Source organism: Heptranchias perlo, chromosome 4 (genome assembly GCF_035084215.1).
Source record: "Heptranchias perlo isolate sHepPer1 chromosome 4, sHepPer1.hap1, whole genome shotgun sequence".
NCBI classification, from domain to species: Eukaryota; Metazoa; Chordata; class Chondrichthyes; order Hexanchiformes; family Hexanchidae; genus Heptranchias; species Heptranchias perlo.
Window position 1 is genome coordinate 101,945,846 of NC_090328.1, and position 24,318 is coordinate 101,970,163.

General features: G+C 43.4%; 1 protein-coding gene across 2 annotated transcripts in view; it reads right to left on the bottom strand.

Moving 5' to 3' along the window:
* LOC137321156 (A disintegrin and metalloproteinase with thrombospondin motifs 3-like) overlaps positions 1 to 24,318 on the bottom strand; it is a 299,698-nt gene that overhangs the window by 122,786 nt on the left and 152,594 nt on the right. For both annotated transcript variants that reach the window (XR_010962726.1, XM_067983405.1), the window contains exon 5: positions 6,216 to 6,415. Coding sequence is in view for 1 of the 2 variants with exons in the window: in XM_067983405.1 (XP_067839506.1) it covers positions 6,216 to 6,415 (200 nt within the window). In the remaining variant the exon portion in view is untranslated. The remainder of the gene's footprint in view (positions 1 to 6,215; positions 6,416 to 24,318) is intronic.

A 24,318-nucleotide genomic window follows, 5' to 3' on the forward strand; every position in this document is an offset into this window, starting at 1 on the left:
GCTTCACTGTTAATGAGAGAACAAGACATTTCGGAAAAGAGGCTGTTAGACCCAACGAGCCTTTTTGATTGAGCTCAGCCACACCTTTTCCTCATATCCCTCAACCATCTCTCCAGAAAAACATCTAATTCTTCCTAGAATCCAGTTACACTTCAATGCCTTATGCTGGTAATGTGCTCCAGTTGCCTCAAGGTTTAAGTGAGTAAGTTAATCACTGGTTAGGCCACAGCTGGAGTATTGTATCCAATACTGGGCACCATACTTTAGGAAGGATGTCAAGGCCATGGAGAGGGTGCAGAGGAGATTTACCAGAATGGTACCAGGGATGAGGGACTTCAGTTTTGTGGAGAGACTAGAGAAGCTGGGCTTGTTCTCCTTAGAGCAGAGAAAGTTAGGGGTGATTTAACAGAGGTGTTCAAAATTATAAGGAGTTTTGATAGAGTAAATAAGGAGAAACTGTTTCCACTGGCAGATGAGTCAGTAACCAGAGGACACAGATTTAAGATAATTGGCAAAAGAACCAGGGGGAGATGAGGAGAAATTTTTTTATGCAGTGAGTTGTTGTGATCTGGAATGCACTGCATGAAACGGCAGTGGAAGCAGATACAGTAGTAACTTTTGAAAGGGAATTGGATTAGAAGAAAAATTTGCAGGGCTATAGGGAAAAAGCTGGGGAGAGGGACCAATTGGATAGCTCATTCAAAGAGCCGGCACAGGCACAATGGTACGAATGGTCTCCTTCTGTGCTGTAAGATTCTACCGCCTCAGGAGACTGCAGCCGGTAACTCGTGGGGACGGTTCTCAGCAGTCAGTGGAAGGAGGGCTTTGCTGGAGATTGAGGATCAGGGGTTCCAGTGATATCAGGGGGGAGGCCGGGGCTGGGGAGGACTCCTGCTCCTCCTGGCGCACAAGTAGTTCTAAAAGGAGCAGACTTTTATATACTTACCTTGGCCAGTCGCGCTTCCTGCCTTGGATCTGCTGCTGGGTAACTGACAGTGCGGTTCTCTCCCGACAATACATTAATTTTACGTCGCAGCACCGATAATGTCATCGGGCTGCAACTTTTGAATGTTAATTAGGCCCCCGTCTGCCTTTTACCAGAGCCTCGTGAATGGCCTGATTCGGGGCAGTAAAAATTTAAACGGCCAGGAAGGCGGCAAGTTGGAGCCGGGAGGCAGAATTTTTACATTTTAACCCCTCCTACACATTATTCCCGCTGGCCGGTGGATAAAAACAGGGCCTATGATTCTAAGTTACACTTAAAATTGAAGAACTAGAATTCCATTAAATTCCTTTCCTACTTCTAACCACCTCACGTTTAACTGGTGCCCCCTTGGTATTTGGACCTGTCACCATAGTGAGCAATTAGCCTGGAAAAACTTTGTCAATTCTCATCATAAACTTGAAAACTCACTTTGATCACCTCAAAGTCTCTTTTCTACAGAAAACAAGCCCAGATTTCCTGCACCTCTGAAGAGCAATACAATTTATATCCTTCCTGTGATTAAGATGACCAGATCAGATGGGATCTGAACAATATCATTTGAAGGACAGATAATAAAAACTCACCAAACATTATACAGGTTTCATGGTTTCCTTTTAAGTACTATTTCTATGTGAGCTGATAAACCCAGCGTTAATGTTTTGAATTGAGCTGGGTCAGCAGAGACAGAATGGGGAGGGCAATTAGTTTCTGCTGAGGCCTAAAATCAATTTAGAAAAGAAAATCTTAAAAGAAAGAAAAATCCTAAGACTATTTTTGTGTAACTATTTTTAACAAGGTCAGATCTAAGATGGATGATTGAAAACATACCACATGAGAGGAGATGCTAAAGCCCTTGTATGCTGTGCTAAACAGGCTGTATTTAATTAACATGTCTGGATTTGTACCTAGCAACCAAAAATAGTAAGATCAAAATGTCATCAATCTAAGCTGTTGTTCGAATATGTATTGCACTTGTCATTCCAGGATCCCAAAATTCCAATTTTCCAAAAAAAGTAGGCCCTTTTGCTGATTGCAAAATACTAACAGAATATAGATTTGGAAATCATTTCACGTGTCTATGTGCTGGCCAGTAAGGGGGGAATTCCCTGCTTCCTGTGTTACATTCCATCCTGTCAGATGACCATGATGATTTCCATCTGCAGGAACCCTTCCTGTTTTGGAGTGAAAGCTGGAGGTAGGTGCTGAATTGCATTCAGTTCCAACTGTTTTTATGCCAGGAGGGCTGAACAGATGTCCATGCTCGCTGCAGCTACCTGTTTTCTAATTGGGTGCACTATCCAACAAGGGAGGCATCAGTGCTGAGAATGAGAGACAGCTTCAGAGGCTGCAACAGCCTCCCCTCTACAAAAGCGCTCTTGACATTCTACCACCAAGAAGTCATCATAAGAACATAAGAACTATTTTCACCTGGGAAAGGCCACTAGGCCCAACACATCTCTTTCTTTTTTTGACCGATCATCCCCACCTATTTACCTTTCAATGTATCCCTCAATCCATTCTCAATGCATCCCTCCATCTCTCAATCCTTCTCAATTTAACTCTTAATCATTCAAACCCTTCTCAATACATCCTTTAATCCCTGTTCAATATATCCTTCAATCTCTTCTCAATACATCCCTTAATCTCTCAATCCTTTCTTGATTCACCCTCCATCTCTCAATCCCTTCTCAATGTATCCCTCAATTCCTTCTCAATGTATCCCTCAATCCCTTCTCTCTCCAGAATCAAATCTGGTTGACTCTTTTGTAAGGCAACAGCCAGCATGGAGCATCCTTTGACAGGAGCTTACTATAAGTCACTAAGAGGGCCGATCAAGAAAGCATTTCTGGGTTCTCCCTGGCCAGGACCTCAGCCTGGAGATTCTGGAGGGGCCCCACTTCTGCCCCTAAGGTCATCTGTTTGCTGGGTTCTTCCTGACACTCAGATCGCTGAGCGGAAGAGAGGCGTGGGACAAGGAAATTTCTGCCGTGGAAAAGGAGACCCTTCGGCCACCCCTCCTCTGACATCAGGAGCCCTGTATGGGATGGACAGATGTCCTGCCCAACACAGGGCCCCACACAAATAGGCTGCTACAAGTCTTCAGTGCTGGAGATCTGGCATTTCTGAGACCCGCTTGAATTTCTATCTTCGCCAGGTCTCCAACACCCGATATACGAGGACATTTCGTCAGTGCGTCCAAGGATTTTTGGGTCCAAAGGCTTTGATTCCCCTCATCTGTACCGTGGTTATAGCTGGAAAATGAAAACATTCTACTTACTCACAGCTGTACTGGCTACTTACGCAGATGGAGGGAAAGCAATGCATGGGAATCTTTGAAGAAAAATGTTTCATGTTGTCTCAAAATGTACATCTTATGCATCTAACCCAGCCTCCACAGCTGCTTCTCCTGACTGCATCCTTCTTCCCCTTGAGTACTTCCCATCAAACTGTTCCTCGTACTTAGTTCTCCCTCTCACCAATCCCTGAAGTTGTCTTTCTCTGTTGCCCTCTCTTTCACCCTCTTCTCTCCACTTCTCCATATAAACACACCAGCCTCCCCTGAATCTCTCTCACTGAAGAAGCCATTTCTCTCTTTGGCCCATGGTCTTATGCTTCCCTTCCTGCTACTTCTGATCTTTGCAATGCCTCGCATCACTGCTCACTGCTACAGCCTCCAACCTTGCTGCTCACTGTCGCACTCCCCAGGCTCACCACTCATTGCTGCAAATACCTCAGCCTTGCTCCTCACTGCCGCAGTCCTTAATCTCTCTCACTGAAGAAGCCTTTCCCTCTTTCACTGGACTTCTCCTCCTGCCCATGGACTTATGCTTCTTCGTCTGCTAATTCTGATCCCGGCCTTTCCTGCCTCCTAGTACCTCACTGTTCCCCGACTTTGCTACTCCCTGCTGCAGCCCCTAACTTTGCATTTCCTGGTGTACTCACCAACATCGCTGCTCCTCGCCTCAGCCCCCAACCTCACAGTCCCTGACCTCACTGCTCACTATCACAGTCCCCGACTCGCTGCCCACTGCTGCCACTAACATGGCCCCACTGCACACTGCCATAGCCCCCGACCTTGCCTCTCACTGCTGCAGCTCCTGACTTGACCATCCAATGCTGCAGTCCCTGACCTGAATGCTTACTGCTGCTGCCACCTAACCTTGCTGCTCACTGTTTCAGTCCCTACTTCATTGCTCATTGCAACAGCCCCTAACCTTGCTGCTCACTGTCGCAGTCCCCTACTTCACAGCTTCAACATTCACTGCCACCACTACCTAAGCATTGCTCCTCACTGTCCCTGACCTTGCTATGCACTGTCACAGTCCTCAACCTCTGTGTGGTTCTGTGTCTATCACTGTGGCTGAAAGTCCCTCTGTATCTCTCTTTGCCATTTTCTCTCCCTTCTCCCTATGTGTCTCTGTTTCTCTCTCCTGTTAAGCCTGTGCTTCTCCTTTACTATATCGTCCTATATATTTGAGTTTTCTTTCCTCATGTCTGAGTTTTTCTCTCTCCTTGTGTCTGAATGTTTCTCTCTCCAATTGTTTGAACAACTCTCTCCTCAGTGTGTCTGAAATCTCTTTTATATGAGACTGAACTCTCAACTTTTATCTTTTTCTCCCTGCATATGTGAATTTTTCTCTTTTACGTGAACTTTTCTCTGGACAACCTTGATCTTGGGACTGTTTCTGCTGGAGTAGAGAAGGCTTGGAGGAGGTTGAAGAGGTTTTTTTAAATTATGAAGGATTTTGAATAGGGAAAGACTATTTCCTCTGGGTGGGGGTCATTCACAAGGGTTCATCAATTTAAAATTGTCACTAAGAGATTCGAAGAAATTTCTTTACACAGATCTTGAAGCATGAAATGGTTTGCTGTGTGGAGTTGAGGCAGAGATTGTTGTATCTTTTAAGGGAAAGCTGGATAAATATTTGAAGCAGAGGAAGAAACAGGGCTACGGGGAGAGAGCGGGGCAGTGGGATTAGTTTTGACTTGATCTAGGAAACAGCTGGCACAGGAGCAACGAGTCCTGTGTGCTGTAAATGTCTATAGCTCTGAACTGTTTTCTCTCTCCCTCCCTGTATGCAAAACTTTGTAATCTCTCTCCCCAGGTACCTGAACTTCAGTCTTTTCCTGCACTTGTGTCTCTCCTTTCTTTCCTGTCATTCCAGAAAGAAAGACTTGTACTTATATAGCGCCTTTCATGACCTCATGACGTCACTAAGTGCTTTACAGCCAATTAAATACTTTTTTTGTAATGTAGGAAATGCAGCAGCTAATTTGTGCATAGCAAGCTCCCACAAACAACAAAGAAATAAATGACCAGATAATCTGTTTTAGATATTGGTTGAGGGATAAATGTTGGCCGGGACATCAGAAGGATCCCCCAAACTTCTTCAAAAAGCACCTTGGGATCCTTTACGTTCACCTACAAGGGCAGACATCTTAGGTTTAACATCTTATCTGAGAGATGGCACCTCCAACAGTGCAGCACTGAAGTGTCAGCCTAGCATTATGTGCTCAAGTCTCTGGAGAGGGACTTGAACCCACAACCTTCTGACTCAGAGGCAAGAGGGCTACCACTGAGACACAACTGACACCTAGCTCTTGCAAAGACCCAGCACAAATAAGACGGGTTGAATGGCCTCCTCCTGTAAACAAGCATGGTTAAATGGTGATTCAAAGCAGGATAAAGAATGAAAAAGCATGATACTCACTTTCACAAAAGATTTTAAAATGTTGCTGTAAAATTTACTATATTTACTGACTCTTATAAAAGAAAGAACTTGGATTCCCTCACTATGTCAGTCTAGATTATGTGCTTAAGTTTTGGAGTAGGGCTTGAACCCATGACTTTCTGATTTAGAGGTAAGACTGCGACCACTGAGCCAGCCATCACTTAAGGCAAAATTGTGGAGTTATATTTTGTGGAGTTATATTTAATAATGTGAATTCCTATCCTTTAACTAAGGGAAAAAATTAAATACGGCTTCTGAAAATGGCAGAAAAAGTTCTCCATTTGTAAAAAAGAAAAAGACCTGTAAAAGATTTCTGAATCATGACTAATTCCCTTGTGTCGTAAATACCACCTAACATCCCAGGAGATAACTAGTAAATCCAACTTCCAAGATGATCTTGAATGCTATGCAGGCTGTTGTAGTGCTTACAGGAGTGCCCAATTTTTTGTCTAGTTTCAGAGATTTCGTAAACATTGTAACACACTACAGACACCTACTATATTCATTAGGGTCAAGAGGTAGTTCTGGACATGTTCTTTCCCATGGAACCGCACCACGGAGTCATCCACTCCCAAGAGCACCTCAATGTTGTAGTAGTCATCTTTTGCATGTCTACGTTGCCTCAGGGTTTCATTCAACCGCTTGCCAATGTTGTCATACATGTTGTCCAGTTCACCAACTCCACCAAACTTAGAACCTGTCAACAAATATGGGCTGTAGTTTAGTTTAGTACAAAGTACATTTGAAAGCATCCTGACAACATATAACAATGTAATCAAATGTTTTGCAACTTGCATTTAAATATTATAAAGTGGATATGTATTGTACCTCCATTCAGTGACTTTGAGCAATATAAGCTCACTACAAAGTGGTCAGATTTCTACATGATACCAAACTAGGAGGGACAGTGGAATTGGAGGAGATGGCTCAGAAATGACAGAGCATAGGAACAGGAGTAGGCCATTCAGCCCCTTGAGCCTGCTCCGCCATTCAATTCAATCATGGCTGATCTGTACCTCAACTCCATTTACCCACCTTTGTTTTATATCCCTTGATACCCTTATCTAATAAAAATCTAGCAATCTCAGTCTTAAAATTTTCATTACCCTTTGTCCGAAAAGAAGTGCTTCCTGATTTCATTCCTGAATGGCCTAGCTCTAATTTTAAGATTGTGCCCCCTTGTTCTGAAATCCACACCAGAGGAAATCATTTCTCTGTATCTGCCCTAGCGAATTCTTTTATCAATTTGAACACCTCAAGTAGATCACTGCTCAAGCTTCTAAATTCAAGAGAATACAAGCCAAGTTTATGCAATCTGTCATCATAATTTAACCCTTTAAGCCCTGGCATAATTCTGGTGAATCTGTGCTGTACTCCCACCAAGGTCAATTTATCCTTCCTGAGGTGCGGTGCCCAGAACTGAACACAGTACATGAGATGGGGTCTGACTAAGGCTCTGTACAACTGAAGCATAACTTTTTCACTTTTGTATTCCAGTCTTCTTGAGATGAAGACCAATATTCCATTAGGCTTTTTGATTGCTCTTTGTACCTGTGCACTAGTGTTTAGTGTTTTGGGTATAGGGATACCTTAATCCTTTTGCTCCTTCACAGCTCCTAGTCTCGCAGCATTAAGTTATTATTCCAATTTATTTTTCTTTGATCCAAAGTGGATGGCTTTCCCACATTACACTCCATCTGCCATGGTTTTGCACATTAACTTAGTCTGTCTATGTTCCTTTGTAACTTTCTGCTTCCATCTACACAACACATTGTGCCTCCTAATTGGTGTCATCTGCAAACTTGGATATACAACTCTATTCCTTCAAAAGAAACATAAGAAATATAAGAAATAGGAGCAGGAGTAGGCCATATGGCCCCTTGAGCCTGCTCTGCCATTCAATAAGATCATGGCTGATCATTGGCCTCAACTCCACTCTCCCGCCCGATCCCCATGTCCCTTGGTTCCCCTAGAGTCCAAAAATCTATCTAACTCAGCCTTGAATATACTCAATAACTCAGTATCCACAGCCTTCTGGGGTACAGAATTCCAAAGATTCACAACCCTCTGAGTGAAGAAATTTCTCCTCATCTCAGTCTTAAATGGCCGACCCCTTATCCTGAGACAACGTCCCATAGTTCTAGACCCCCCCAGCCAGGGGAAACAACTTCTCAGCATCTACCCTGTCAAGCCCCCTCAGAAACTTATAGGTTTCATTGAGATGACCTCTCATTCTTCTAAACTCCAGAGAGTATAGGCCCATTTTACTTAATCTCTCTTCTTAGGACAGCCCTCTCATGCCAGGAATCAATCTAGTAATTCATCTAGAATTCAAGTTCATCCAAGTCATTGATATATATGGTGAAAAGCTGAGGCCCTAGAACAGATCCCTGGGGAACACCACTTGTCACAATCAGAGAACATTCCCTTTATCCCTACTCCCTGTCTCTTGCCTCGTAAACAATTATTGACCCATGTTACAAGATTACCCCCAATTTTTAATAATCTCTTGTGCAGAACCTAATCAAATGCTTTCTGGAAGTCCATATAGATAATAACCATAGACACTCCTCTATCCGCAATGTTAATGACCTCAAAAAATTCAACCAGATTAATCAGACATAACCTACCCTTCACAAATCTATGCTGGTTCTCTTTGATCAGCTCGTACTCGTCCAAGTGCTCAGTCACTCTGTGTCTGATGATAGATTCCAGTAACTTCCCCACAACTGGTGTTAAACTGACAGGTCTGTAGTTACCTGGTTTTTCCCTCCCTCCTTAAATAATGGAGTGACATTTATAATTTTGCAATCCAAAGGCACAACTCCTGAATCTAGAAAGCTTTGGAAAATTATGAATAACATATCTGCAATTTCTTCACCTATTTCTTTTAATACCCTGGGTGGAAACCATCAGATCCTGGAGATTTGACTATCTTAAGTCCTGTTATTTTCTCCATTATCATTTTATTACTCATAGTAAATCAATTAAGTTCCTCTCTTTAAATTACTTTTAGGTTTCTTGTACCACTGATATTTTGTTCTCTCCCTCCATTGTGAAATAGGATTCAAAATATTAATTTAAGTCAGCCATTTTCTTATTGTCCATTATAGTCTCACATGCATCTGCCTATATTCCTCTTTATCATTCTCTTTCTCTTAATATATTGGTAAAAACTTTTGCTGTTAGCTTTGATATCCCTTGCAAGTTTTTTCTCATATTCCCATTTTGGAACCTCTTATTACTTTGTATCCCTTTGCTGCTTTTAATAGTTCTCGCAGGCTGCTGGATTTGAACTTTTCCTTGTATTTGTGTAAGCCTTTTCTTTTAGCTTGATACTGTCTCTTACCTCATTTATTGACATGGGTTGGACAAAATATGTAAGTTGGAAGAAAATGGCATTTGAACTTTAATACAGACAATGTAAAGTGCTAGACATAGGAAGGAAAAATAGACGACAAGTATATATCATGTTCAAATAGCCAAGGAAGAAGCTGAAAGAGACCTAGGAATCTTAGTAGATTTGATGCTAACCCCGTCCAATTAATGGACTGGAGAGCAACAATCAACAAAGCCAATTGGATGCTGAACTACATAGCCAAAACAGTAGAATATTGGTCAGAGGAAATAATGATCAAGCACTAGTCAGACTGCTAGTTGTCAAGAAACAAGAGAGACATTCAAGTACTGGAGGCAGTGCAGAGAGGAGCCACAAGGCTGATCCCCCGAGTCAGGGGCCTGAGTCATAAGGAAAGACTGGAGAGACTTGGGCTCTTCAGCCTGAAAAGGAAGCATCTGAGAGGTGACCTCATAGAGGTAAATAAGATTGTTAAGGGTATTGAGGAAGTTAGTATAGAATATTACTTCAAATTAAACTGCAGAAGTAGAAATAGACGTGCTCAAACTAGTAAAGGTAACTTTAAGACTGCTATCAGGAAGTTCTTTTTCATACAAAGAGTGAAACTGTTTCCACTGGTTGGAAGGTCAGTAACCGGAGGACACAGATTTAAGATAATTGGCAAAAGAACGAGAGGGGAGAGGAGGAGACATTTTTTTACGCAGCGAGTTGTTATGATGTGGAATGCACTGCTTGGAAGGGTGATGGAAGCAGATTCAATAGTGAATTTCAAAAGGGAATTGGATATATACTTGAAAAGGAAAAAAATTGCAGTGCTATGGGAAAAGAACAGGGGAGTGGTACTAATTGGATAGCTCTTTCAAAGAGCTGGCACAGGCATGATGGACCGAATGGCCTCCTTCTGTGCTGTAAAATTCTACAATGTTAATCAACTAACTAGTGCAATCACATTCTCTACTTGTTGCTCGTGGATTGAATGATCAAGTGACTTAGTGGTCATGTACCTGCTTCTGGTCGGTACTGGTTGTCGCTGCATCAGTTAGTACCTTTAACCAGCCGCCCTTGGTGGGGGGGCACCTTGTATGGTCTTTCTAACTTGTTCACTAACAGAAGACGTCCAAACTACTTTTGATCATTGAGTTCTCCTATTGATCGTTTAACCATTGTATTTGAGTTATCTATTTCAAACCATTTCCTCAATATCTTATAGTTTTAAATCTCACCTTCTGTCACTCAAAGTATTGCCCTCCCAGGAATATACTGTACAGTGCCTAATACATGTATCTGTCCAATTACACATACAATATTCAATATTATTTGAAGTTGCAAATAGTAGCAAGAGCCAGGGGCGGTGTTTGTGTTTGCCTTGTGGGGGCCCCGTGCAAAGGTTGGATTTGGGGTTACATTTTACTAGATGATGCTACTAAATACCACTACTTAGTCTGGTGTCAAACTTGCACATGTACAATTCTAAAAAGGCATGTTTGCAATAGTTAATATAAAAAGTTGACAAAATGATAAGCAAAAGTTAAGACAAGAGTAAATGACAATGAACGATTATCAAGGTCTTGATACACCAATGTTATTTAAGTATAGGAGCTGTACGACAAGTCAGAAACGAGCTTTTCATGCTTTCATGAAGTCTTGCATAATATCGCAGTAGTTGAGTTGTACTTACAGTCTCTAAGAACTGAACTCATCGTCTCCTTCTCCCACCCCAGCCTCTGCAGGAGGGTGAGTGGAATGGGTGAGAAGGCGAACGCTGAGATCAGAGCCTGCTGCAGGATGTTCCCTGGATTATTACTCTTAGTACCACTCACTTACTGACGCATTCTCCCACGCTCACTCACCGACACACACTCTCTCATGTTCACTAACACTCATTCACTGACTCACACTCACTCTTTCACTGATTCACACTCCCTCACACTCTTATTCACTCACTCAAATTCTCTCACTCACTTGGTTACTCTCATATTCACTCACTCTCACTTAGTAACAAACTCTCTCACGTTCACTCTTTACTCTCATATAAACTTACTCTCTCACTCAACTCACTCTCTCAATCTTTCACTCAGTCTTTTACTCAATTACTTACTCATTCACACTTTCCCTCACTCGCTCATTCATTCATTCGTGCTCTCACTCACTGACTCCCTCTCACTCAGTAACTCATCGCTTTTATTCATATTCAATTACTCTCTCACACTCAGTCTCACATTTACTTATTCTCACAATCACACTCATCCTCTCTCACGCACTCACTCATTCTTTTGCATTCTCCCACACTCTCTCTCATGCAGTAATGCATCCCCTTTAACAGAAGGAGAGGGAACCGTTCCCTGATCCTAAAGTGAGATAGGATTGTTAGCCATGGCTCAGTTGGTAGCCCTCTTGCCTTCAGAGTTAAAAGGTAGTGGATTCAAGTCCCACTCCAGAGACCTGAGCACATAATCTAGGCTGACACTCCAATGCAGTACTGAGAGAGTGCCGCACTGTCAGAAGTGCCATCGTTCGGATGAGATGTTAAACCGAGGCCCCGTCTGCTCTCTCAGGTGGATGTAAAAGATCCCACGGTACTATTTTGAAGAAGGGCAGTGGAGTTCTTCCTGGTGTCCCAGCCAATATTTGTCCCTCAATCAACACCACCAAAAACAGATAATCTGATCATTATTACATTGCTGTTCACGGGAGCTTGCTGTGCGCAAATTGGCTGCTGCATTTCCTACATTACAACAGTGACTACACTTCAAAAGTACTTCATTGGCTGTAAAGTGCTTTGGGATGTCCTGAAGTTGTGAAGGGCACTATAAAAATGCAAGTCTTTCTTTCTTCTTTCTTACCTCAGGTTGCAAGGAGATTGAACTCCTTTTCATTCTTTCTCTCTCTTTCTTTCTCTCATGGTCCTGACCTCTCTTATTGACTTGATTCCACTCCCTCCTTGCCCTTTCGTTCTGTGGGCCCCACAGACAGACACCTACACTTACTAGCAGCATGGTATCGGCAGCCCTAAACTGAAAGTCTGTCCCCAGATTCAGCGCCTAAAGCTCGATCAGGACCCGAAGACCGAGGCTCTCGCTGGGACTTAGTCCTTGTGATCGTTTTTCCTTCACCAGATGCAAACAGTATTCTTTGAACAATATATGGGTGGGCGACCTATCTAATATGTAATGACAACGAACTAGAAGAAAAATTAAATAACCCTCCTTGTGTTCATTTATTTTATCTCTAACTATGGACATCAGTAATGTTTCTGAATACGGCTAACTAGTTGATAGTTGCCCTTTCCTTTTTTTTGAATGAAGTGTATAACATGTGCCACACTGGAGCATTTTGGCGCTATTCCCTTTTAAAATTGACTTCTGAAAAATCACTGTAAATCCCTAGGGAGAGGAGGGAAGCAGTTACTACTGATTAATTTAAAATGGAAATTAGATAGGTTTCTTTCAGAAAATAACATGTTGGGATCCGGTGTGTGAGTAATTTGAGACATGATATGTGGTAAGTGTAGCTTTGGAGGAACAGATGACTTTGGGCCTATGGTTCCCAAAGCTCTCCATCACTGGGGTTTTCCTCACCTTGTGTTTTGGTCTATTACAGACTAATTGATAGAGATTGATTTCTTTCATTGGTCAACAACTCCATCATCATTGTATCATGTGATCTTGGTCTTTTTTCATCCAGCAATTCCTATGTTCTCTTTGCTGCCTGTCCACTGACCTGCTTCAGTATTCTAGCATTCAAAACATCTGGATCTGGAGATTTAGTACCTCTTAGCGTTCTCAGCCCTTTAACAACTATTTCCTTTTTAATCCATCTATCTATTGGTGTATCTTGCACTTGCTCCTCCACAAGTCCTTGAAGACTTCTTTCACTCTCCTTTGCAAATACCGAAGCAACATATTAATTAAGCAATTCTGCCGATTCCTTATAATTATCTCACCATACTCATTTATGAATGCCTGCACCCACGCCTTAATGCGTGTCTTTTTTCTAATGTGTATATTTCCCTTTATGTTTTATTTTTAATACAACCTCTCTGCTCCCTTTGTTGTTTCTATTTGTAGATTAAAGAAAGAATGAATAGAAACAAAGACTTACATTCATATAGCACCTTTCATGGCCTCAGGATGTCCCAAAGCATTTCAAAGCCAATTAAGTACTTTGAAGTGTAGTCACTGTTGTAATGTAGGAACTTTTCTCAGATGACACCATCCTCCATAGTGCCTCAATCTATAATGACCGGGTTGGGGAGGGAGAGGCGTTAGGGATCCTCCCAGTGCTGGCTCAGTGGATTGCACCAATGGATCACAGTTAGATTACAACTGGCACATTTCTTTCATTGTCATTGCAGCACTAAAGGGAACCAAATTGGTCGAATGGGTAAACTTTACTGAGTCCCTGCAGGGCAGAGTGCGGCAAGCATTATAAGTAATATTAAATCAAATATCAGAGTTTGCCTGAACTCTTTTGAAAGCTCAGCAGTCAGAGCCAAATGGGAGACCAAAGCAGTTGGGCAACTCAGCCTCAGTGTCAGTGTGATTAGTTCAGCAGTTCAGTGTGACAATCGCACAAACGTGGAACGAAGATTAATCCATCTCAATTTCTAAAAGCTGCACCTATCAGCCAGGTTAATGAAGGCAGGCTCAAAGGAGATACTGTACTCTTCAAAACCATTTTACGCTCACTGTTCAGAATATAAAGTCGAATGCGTTTCTCCTTTTGGGATTAGGAGGCTTACCAACAATCCTGTACGTAGCAGGGGCCTCAGTGACATTGTGATCACCCATCCTCCCTCCTGAAAATAGCGATCTCACCTTAATGGAAGCCCCATTTCCTGAGCGTAGCCAGCACCGAAAAGGCCCAAGCCCTGAAATTCCACCTTAATTCTGGTGCGTGGAGGAGGCGGTCTACTTTTCAGCAGAACCCGGATTAGCCAGATTTCCACCCCTCCTAAGAAGCAAGGAAAATTGAGTTGCGGGCGGGAGCACCCAGTCGGGGAATCGGCCCTGCTGTGATCGGGGGACTATAAGCTCTATCTAGTTGGGGGAGCTAAGAATGGCCTTCCTCATCTGTATCTACTGAACACACACACTTCTGTGAAGTATTCATAATTATGCATCCCTACTGCTGTCAGGGGACAGTGATTCCAGATAGTTATTCAGCATATAGCAGATATCACTGAAATTATACCAATACAGACATGGCTGGGCCATCAAGACCAAGCCATTGCTACTTGGCCTGTAATCCCTTTTCTTTCTGTTTCTGCTGTATCAAAGTATCAACGACTAAGGGACATACACTCCATTCCAATCAGCCAAAGGCACTGAGGATGTGACAGCAGAGTGATGGTAAGCCACAAAAAGACGACAATTGAAAGTCGAATACAATTTACGTTAGGCAGGTCCAGCTAACAACTGGATTGGCAGTGGGGAGTAAAATAAAGAGTAGAAAACAGCACCGAGGAGTCACAAGGAAAAGAGAAGCACAGCAATGAAGTAAAGGAAATATTACTTTTTTAACGTAATATTTATAGACTCAGGATGAACATTGTTCCTATACAACCAGCCATATGAACACAATAGCTCACTAGTTTTAGGACTAATAGGGCTATTTCTAGCTTGGTGGCCTAGTGGTAAATCTCATGCCTCTAGAGTCAAAAGGTTGTGGGTTCAAGCCCCATTCCAGGGATTTAAGCACATAATCTAGGCTCAAATTCCTGAACAGTACTGAGGGAGTACTGCATTGTTGGAGGTGTTGGCCTAGAAATTGATTTGCAAACCACCTGCTTTTGAGGGACTTCTCGGGCTACTAAGGCCCCAATATGGTGGACAGGAAGCGTGCGCTCATTTCTGGCTGGAACTGCGCCGCCTGCCATATTGGGTGAGAACTAAAAATATGCGTCCTTTACCCACGCCTGAAACAGGCGTTAGACTCTTCGCATATGCAAATAAGGGGCCTGTTTGAGCCCGCTTCTCCAGGATTGGTTTGCCCTGAGGCAGCCAGCAACAGTGCACTCAAGGAAACCAGGCCTTGGGTACGCCTACTAGGCCCAACCGTGAAAAGTAAGTAACTTACTTAAATGCGGATCCGGGAGGAGCAGGAGTGCTCCTCCCAACCCACATTAAAGGAGCTAATCGATGCTGCACCCCCCCCACTCCATCGCTGCCATTACCAGCCCCGAACCCTGATTCCCCTGCTCCCAGCTCCGACCCCAGATCTCCTGACCTCTGAACAACCCCGCTCCTGGCCCCAACAACCGCCCTCCCAGCTCCGACCTCTGTTCTCCCCTTCTTCTGGCCCCTGATCTCACCCGCTCCCAGCCCCAACCCTTGATTTCCCAGCTCCGACTTCCGATTTCCCGGCCCCGACTCCCAATCTATCCCGCTCCTGGCCCCAACCCCTGATCTGCCCTGCTACCGGTCCCGACCCTCGATCCCCGATCTCCCGGCCCTGTCTCACGATCTCCAGGCCCCGATCTCCCAGCCTGACCTCCCGGCCCCGACTCCCAATCTTTCCTGCTCCCGGCCCCGACCCTTGATCCCCGATCTCCCAGCCCTGTCTCACAATCTCCCGGCCCTGACCTCCTGGCCTCGACTCATGATCTCCTGGTCCCGACCCCCGATCTCCCGCCCCGACCCCCAATCTCCTGGCCCCAACACCCGATCTCCCGACTCTCGATCTCCCCCGGTCCTGGCCTCGACTCCCGGTCTCCTGGCCCCAAAGGTCAATCTCTCCCGCTCCCGGCCCCCAATCTCCCTGCTTCCTCCCTCAACCCCCAATCTCCATCCTTCAAACACCCCAATCCCCCACCCCTGCGATTTCTGGACCCCCAATCACTGGACCAATAAACACGACCAAAACATATTAACTGCTTATTTACATTATTGTTCTTTGTGGAACCTTGCTGTGCGCAAACTGATTGCCGCATTTGCCTACCTAACAACAGTGACTGCACTAACTTGCTGCCTGTTACAGAAATGACGATTTGCCGAAAACAATGAGGATTCTCAATTCCAATTTTTAATAATTTTGGAAACTTTTTCTTAAATATCAGCGGCTTTGAATCAGGAAGCCCGGACTATCTCCTCTGCCAAATATGTCCTCATCAATAACTGCGTCATAGAGAAAGCCTGAGAGACACCACCATGCTGGGAATGTAAATGACACAACTTTTAATTCACGTTGCTTTAAAGAGGAACCAACTTTCTTTCCCATTGACTTGTGTGTGGAACACGGACTGCCAAACAAATTAGACAATTTTTGAGTGGCTTCCACGAGCAAATTCCATGACTTCTGCACTTTGCCCATATAGTTAAATTAAACATAGAAACATAGAAAATAAGAGCAGGAGTAGGCCATTCTGCCATTCGAGCCTGCTGCGCCATTCAATATGATCATGGCTGATCCTCTATCTCAATACCATATTCTTGCTCTCTCCCCATACCCCTTGATGCCTTTTGTGTCTAGAAATCTATCTAGCTCCTTCTTAAATATATTCAGTGACTTGGACTCCGCAGCCTTCTGTGGTAGAGAATTCTACAGGTTCACCACCCTCTGAGTGAAGAAATTTCTCCTCATCTCAGTCCTAAATGTCCTACCCCGTATCCTGGACCCCCCAGCCAGGGGAAACATCCTCCCTGCATCCAGTCTGTCTAGCCCTGTCAGAATTTTATATGTTTCAATGAGATTCCCTCTCATTCTTCTAAACTCGAGTGAATACAGGCCGAGTCGACCCAATCTTTCCTCATATGACAGTCCTGTCATCTCAGGAATCAGTCTGGTGAATCTTCACTGCAGTCCCTCTAGGGCAAGTATATCCTTTCTTAGGTGAGGAGACCAAAACTGTACACAATTCTTCAGGTGTGGTCTCACTAAGGCTCTGTATAACTGCAGTAAGACATCATTGCTCCTGTACTCAAATCCTCTTGCAATGAAGGCCAACATACCATTTGCCTTCCTCACTGCTTGCTGCACCTGCATGTTTGCTTTCAGTGACTGGTGTACAAGGACATCCAGGTCCCTTTGTACATCAACATTCCCCAATCTATCACCATTTAAATAATACTCTGCCTTTCTGATTTTCCTTCCGAGGTGGATAACTTCACATTTATCCACATTATACTGCACCTCCCATGTATTTGCCCACTCACTCAACTTGTCTAAATCGCCTTGAAGCCTTTTTGCATCCTCCTCATAACTCACGATCCCACCTAGTTTTGTGTCATCAGCAAATTTGGAAATATTCCATTTGGTTCCCTCATCCAAATCATTGATATATATTGTGAATAGTTGGGGCCCAAGCACTGATCCCTGCGGTACCCCACTGGTCACTGCCTGCCACCCCGAAAAAGACCCATTTATTCTTACTCTCTATTTCCTGTCTGTTAACCAATTTTCAATCCATGCCAGTATATTACCACCAATCCCATGTGCTTTAATTTTGCACACTAACCTCTTATGTGGGACTTTATCAAACGCCTTCTGAAAATCCAAATAAACCACATTCACTGGTTCTCCCTTATCTATTCTACCAGTTACATCCTCACAAAACTCCAGTAGGTTTGTCAAACATGATTTCCCTTTCATAAATCCATGTTGACTTTGTCTAATCCCGTTGATATTTTCTAAGTGTCCTGTTATCACATCCTTTATAATAGATTCTAGCATTTTCCCTACTACTGATGTTAGGCTAACCGGTCTATAGCTCCCTCCTTTTTTAAATTGTGGGGTTATATTTGCCATCCTCCAATCTGCAGGAACCGTTCCACAATCTATAAAATTTTGGAAGATGACAACTAATGCATCCATTATTTCCATGGCTACCTTTTTTAGTACTCTGGGATGCAGATTATCAGGCCCTGGGGATTTATCGGCTTTCAGTCCCATTAATTTCTCCAGCATTATTTTTTTACTAATACTAATTTCCTTTAATTCCTCATTCCCACTAGTTTGACTTGCTTTCAACAGGGTCATTCTCATTATTGGCCGAGGTATATCCTTAACATACATTAGGTTAAGTCCTTCATGAAATAAGGAAAATCACATGGCTGAGTCTCATTAAGACTTTAACTTCATTGCTAGAACTGGGATGACATCACAACAGTGCGCAACCACAAGTAAAAGGAACAAGGGGAGATGTCTCACAGAAAGAACTGGAGAAATTCCACTGGGTGTCTAGGGGGTGGATTTTCACTGCCTTTGCCTGGTGATAACGGGCGATAATGGCCTCAAAATGGGATTGGTAGCCTTACCGCCCACCAGTTGACCCCGATTGCCATTTTAGATTGGAGCTGGTCAGAGTCTGCACCTAATGCACATTCTCACCATTTCCACAAACGAAGGAACCGAAGAGGCCTGCTAAAGTTAAGTGCCTATTACTTTTGTGGGCCCTGGAAGAGCAGGAGTCTAGGCCCCACAAAAATAATCTAAGCCACTGCTGTCGGTTGCCCTGGCACAATCTTGAGGTCTCAATCTGACAAGCTGCATCGGGACACCTATTTGGAGTCTCCCGCAACTCGTCTGCCAAATTTAAATGAGGTCAGGGCCTCAAAATCGCGGGGTCCTCTTCCCTGCCAGAATGGGTGGCCGACCAGTGCACTCCACCCGATATCGACCCCAAGGATCCAGTCACAGATTTCCAGAGGTCTAATACATGCATCAGTTCCTTCGACTCAGCAAGGGATTTTAAGTAACATGGTGTGACAGAAAGCTCCCAGCCGGAGAAGCTTCACCACTGATATTCTGTCTCAATCTTTTGGATTTACAGGGGTTGTTCCATTCGATTACCATGGAGACAAACCTCATATATTAACATCTCTAGGAGTAAAGGTCCCATCAGATCTGTGGGGAGCTGGAGAAGGACTCTTGAATGGGACAGAAGATTCCCTTCCACCCTACCAGTCATACATGCCAACCTACAAAACTTGGAAAAGCTGAATTAACCCTCCTCCAAAAGCTGACAACTCAAAAAACAACACACGACTGAAAACAGCCTTGAACAAAGGCCTGTGATCGAGGCCACTCTTTCAAGCTAATCTAATAAGTTAAATTCCTTTTTAATTACATTGGATTTCAGTATTTTTATTAGTATTTCAGGACCAGACTCCACAATTCAGTTTGTTTTCTGTGAAAGGTGAAACCCAATGGCCTAATATCTGACATCTGAAAACAAGTAGTTACAATAGGAGTGCAGTGGGCTGTGAACCTGTCATGGATTAAGCTGCAGATATATAATTTTTACAGTGGTGGATTTAAAACTTTTTGAAGGTGGAAATGAACTCTGTTGATGCAGTATTTACTTCTTGGGGGATCTAGCTGCTCGATATCCAGGAAGTTTTGATTTTCGATACTTTTTGTTGCATTTTGAAGTGTACTGCCTTGGCTGTGTGGTAGCACTCTCGCCTCTGAATTAGAAGGTTGTGGGTTTAAGCCCCATTCCAGAGACTTGAGCATGTAATCTAGGCTGGCACTTCAGTGCAGTATGGAGGGAGTGCTACACTGTCAGAGGTGCCATCTTTCAGATGAGATGTTAAACCGAGGCCCTGTCTGCCCTCTCAGGTGCACGTAAAAAATCCCACGGCAGTATTTGAAGAAGAACAGGGGAGTTCTCCTGGTGTCCCGGCCAACATTTATCTCTCCATCAAAACCTAAAACAGATTACTTGGTTGTTTATTTCATTGCTACATTACAATAGTGATTACACTTCAAAAGTATGTCATTGGCAGTAAAGCGCTTTGGGACATCCCGAGGTCATGAAAGGCACTATATAAATGCATGTCTCTTTCTTTTACTTTCTTTTCATTCATGGTGATATAGTAATGTTTTGGGCATCTAGCCTACCCATCCAAACTTCCCATCATGTTTCTTATTGTTACTCTGGTATTAATAGCCTTTGTACCCCCTTTCCTTACAACAATTCATCCAGTCTTTTTTTTAAAACCTTGCAATGGTTTTCTGTTTCCCTCCCCACCCCCCACCCCCATCTCGATAATCTGTTCCACAGTTCTATCACTTTCTTACTACAAAAATCCTTAACTTTAAACTGTATCCCCCCCAGTCCTTGAAATCTACAGAATTTTCTTGAGTTCAAATTCTCTATACTGCCATAAAGACTTCTGTCGAGTCTCCCTTCATCCTTCTCTTCTCCAGAGAGTAAAATCCCAGGATAGACAATCTTTTCTCATAACTCAGCCCTCTAAGCTCAAAGCTCGTAGTCCTTCTCCAGACTGCCTCCAATAAGTCTACATCTTTCCCATAATATGGAGACCACATACTGAACAGGGCTTCAGATACAACTTCAGCATTATTTCCTTAATCTTGTAAGTCACACCCACACCAGCATTTTATTTGGGTTTTTTTGCGGTCTGCGAACACTGAATCAAACAGTTTTAATGGCTGATCCAGCCAAACCTTCAGATCTCTTTTCCACTCTGTTAACACAAGCAGGTTGCTATTTAAACGTGATCCACATTTACCTCTACTCATAAATTTATACATAATTATGTTGAACTTCATCTGCCACCTCTGTCCACTGACCTAGCTTACATTTGGATTATAGGTTAACACCATTGGAAACTGCAAACAATTTGGTGTCAAAATCTTAGACATCATGGACAATATTCCATCCTCTAGGATATTTATAAAAATTCCAAACAACTGAGGCCCCAGTACTGGCCCTTGCAAGCATTTACCACTTAGACACATCTCCATTTTCATCCACCATTTTCTGCTGTCTACCTTTCAGCTGCACATCAATCCAGCCTAATAATTTGCCAAATATCCCATGACCATGTGCCAACTGAGTCACTGTTGTGTAGGACAGTACCAAATGCGATTCTGAAATCCAGGTAGATAATGTCCACTGCTTCACCCTCATCCACCAGATCTATAATCTCCTCAAAGAACTCCAGTAAATTGGTCAGAAACAACCTGCTCTTTCTCAACCCATGCTAGCTCAATCTAATCCTTCTAGTTAATTCCTTATGCTATTCCTCGTCAATATCTTGAATACTTCTCTACAATAAGGAAAGGTTCACAGGTTTGTAATTAGAGGATTCGTCCTTAGCCCCCTTTTGTAAAGATTGTGATTACATTTGCTACTTTTTAATCCATTTGGATATTTCTCGATTCCAATGACTTTTGAAGGATATTGGTGAGTGGATTTGCAATCTCCTCAGCTAACTTGGATAGAAATGTTCAGAATCTGGAGCCTTGTGTGCCTTCTTTTGCAATACAAAGGGTTTCTAGTCTGCTCTCTCCCTTATTCTGCACCCTCAACTCAGAAATATCTCTCCCTCTCAATGATAGAAATAAGCACAAAGAATCATTCAGTACGTCCGCCACTTTCCTGTCCTCAGAGACCACCTCCCCACTGCCACTGGCAAATTGTCCAAGGTCCCAGTGCACCCTCTCCTTACTCTACATATACTTTAAAGAATGCTTTGTTATTGCCCTTTATATTTTCCACTACCTTCCTCTCATGTTTCCTCTTTCCATATCTTATGAGTTTCTTGGATATCTTCTGCTTGCTTTTATCATTCTCCCTATCTTATTCCTTCCCAGTACATTTCAGAACATTATATGCCCTTTCTTTCTCCTAATGCATTTCATGGCTTCCAGACAGATTAGGCAAGAGCTCATGGCTCAGGGGCCCCCAAGTGCGTGCAGGTCCTGCTCAGGTTTAACCAGCTAAAATCACACAGCACACCAGTAAGTTTGTTGCTGCTGTCCAGTTAGTATCACCCTATCCGTTAAGGCACCGACCTGCAGGGTTATCTAGAGCTTAAGTGGGGAGAATTCCAGGCCCCATCGACAGGTCCACCCCTCCATTGGTGAACTAGGCTGTCAGGTCAATTATTATGTGGAGATGCCGGTGATGGACTGGGGTTGACAATTGTAAACACAAATAATCATTCAGTACATCCGCCACTTTCCTGTCCTCAGAGACCACCTCCCCACTGCCACTGGCAAATTGTCCAAGGTCCCAGTGCACCCTCTCCTTACTCTACATATACTTTGAAGGTCAATTATTAACATTGTCCCCAGAGTAGTGCAGACCTGCCTGATTCAGGTATCGGCCTACCGAGTCTGCCACTGAGGGTTGAATGGATTCCAATCTTCCAGCACCAGGCATTCAACCCAGAGAGACCCATTTACCTGCTTCCCAAGAAGGACAGTCACCAGTTGGTCATTAGATAACTGACAATCACGGGTTTGAGTCCTTGCTAAGAGTACAGCAGGTACTAGGAGCTCCTCACAAATGAAATGAGTGAGCACCTTGACGCCATCCTCCTGACTACGTACCATCGAACGGCCCTCCCTCTTTAAAAGGTTCATTATCCGTTTACTGGATGTTTCTTGGGAAAAGGCACCAATCACCCAGTAATGCTGATACATGCAGATATTTAGTTGTTTGTTTGAAAAAGGTTGCTCCTACAAACAGGTACAGTCCCCACGACTTATAGCGGGCTCATTGGTCTTAACGTGATTTGCTCGCTATATGCAGTGAACAGTAAAAGTGCAAAGTGTTGGAGTGTCAAATAAAAACTCTGTCTGTCTAAACTTTTAAAAGACATTTACTAATATACCTAAATCTGGTCTAGGTTCCTTGCTTTGCCGGCCCAAAAATTTAAAGGACACAGTTCTTAAGCTGCTGGCTGTTAGACTGAAACAGGCTGACCACAGAGCACTACTTCACATCTAATATAGTTCCTGAAGGGGACCTCTGTTCACCGCGCTGACCACCAAGGAGACCTACTGCCGATCGTTGGCGTTGTGCCCTTCTCAAAAGTCTCAGACAAAATGGCAATTAAGCCCAGATACAAACAGAGGCACCGCAGTACTGAGGTACTCAGTTCCTCAGGTCAATAGTTAGCAGTACTTAATCGCACTTTAACGAGGTGCAAAAAGCTTATTGAACTGCCCAAAATAGTCACCACGCTGACTGTGTTATAAGCAGCCCCTTTGTAATTGACTTCAGTGCTAATGATGAATGGTTTGTGCCATTTGCCCAATATAGGCAGCTGACCGTGATAAATGTGGACGGTATAAGAGGTGGGGACTGTGCTGTTGCTGATGTGAGGCCATCACTTGCGATGATTACATTGCATCACGTTATTAATTTACCCTACAGGCCAATGCTTCAGACTGATGATTATATTGTAGCCATTTAGGCAACACTCACCCTGCCTGAAGCACGCTGACTTTAGAGTTTAAACCATATAGGTAGGACACGCATACACACATATACACACACACAGATGCATGCGCACGCACCCACACACATGCATGCACAAATACACATGCACACACATGCATGCACCCACACACATATGCATGTGCATGCTTGTGCCCACACATACATGCACGAGCATGCACCCACACACACGTGCACCCACACACACATGCATACACACACGCGCAGGCACGCACACATACGCATATACACGCACACATATACACACACGCACGCACATACATTCACAAATTAACAGTTACATAGTCCACTTTCCAATACAAAAGCAACTGATAATTTAGCACTAAGAATCATGAAAGACCTCACCTTTATATAAATGCACAGTAACAGAAACCACATCAGCCCTTGCTTCAAAAGGTGCCGTTTTACAATCCTAATAAACAGTAACCTTACTGGTGCTTTTAATCTTGGATTTCCCTCTCAGGAGGGAAATATTTTCTTTTTTGACATTTGCAAACTTAACATCTGTTGTGGGGAAATTGCTAGAGTCTATAATTAAGGATAGGGTGACTGAACACCTCGAGAATTTTAAGTTAATCAGAGGGAGCCAGCATGGATTTGTGAAAGGTAGGTCGTGCCTGACAAACCTGATTGAATTTTTTGAAGAGGTGACTAAAGTAGTGGACAGGGGAATGTCAATGGATGTTATTTATATGGACTTCCAGAAGGCATTTGATAAGGTCCCACAAAAGAGACTGTTAGCTAAGTTAGAAGCCCATGGAATAGAGGGAAAAGTACGGACTTGATTAGGAAATTGGCTGAGCGAAAGGCGACAGAGAGTTGGGGTAATGGGTAAGTATTCACATTAGCAGGATGTGACTAGTGGAGTCCCGCAGGGATCTGTCTTGGGGCCTCAATTATTCACAATATTTATTAACGACTTAGATGAAGGCATAGAAAGTCTCATATCTAAGTTTGCCGATGACACAAAGATTGGTGGCATTGTAAGCAGTGTAGATGGAAACATAAAATTACAAAGGGATAT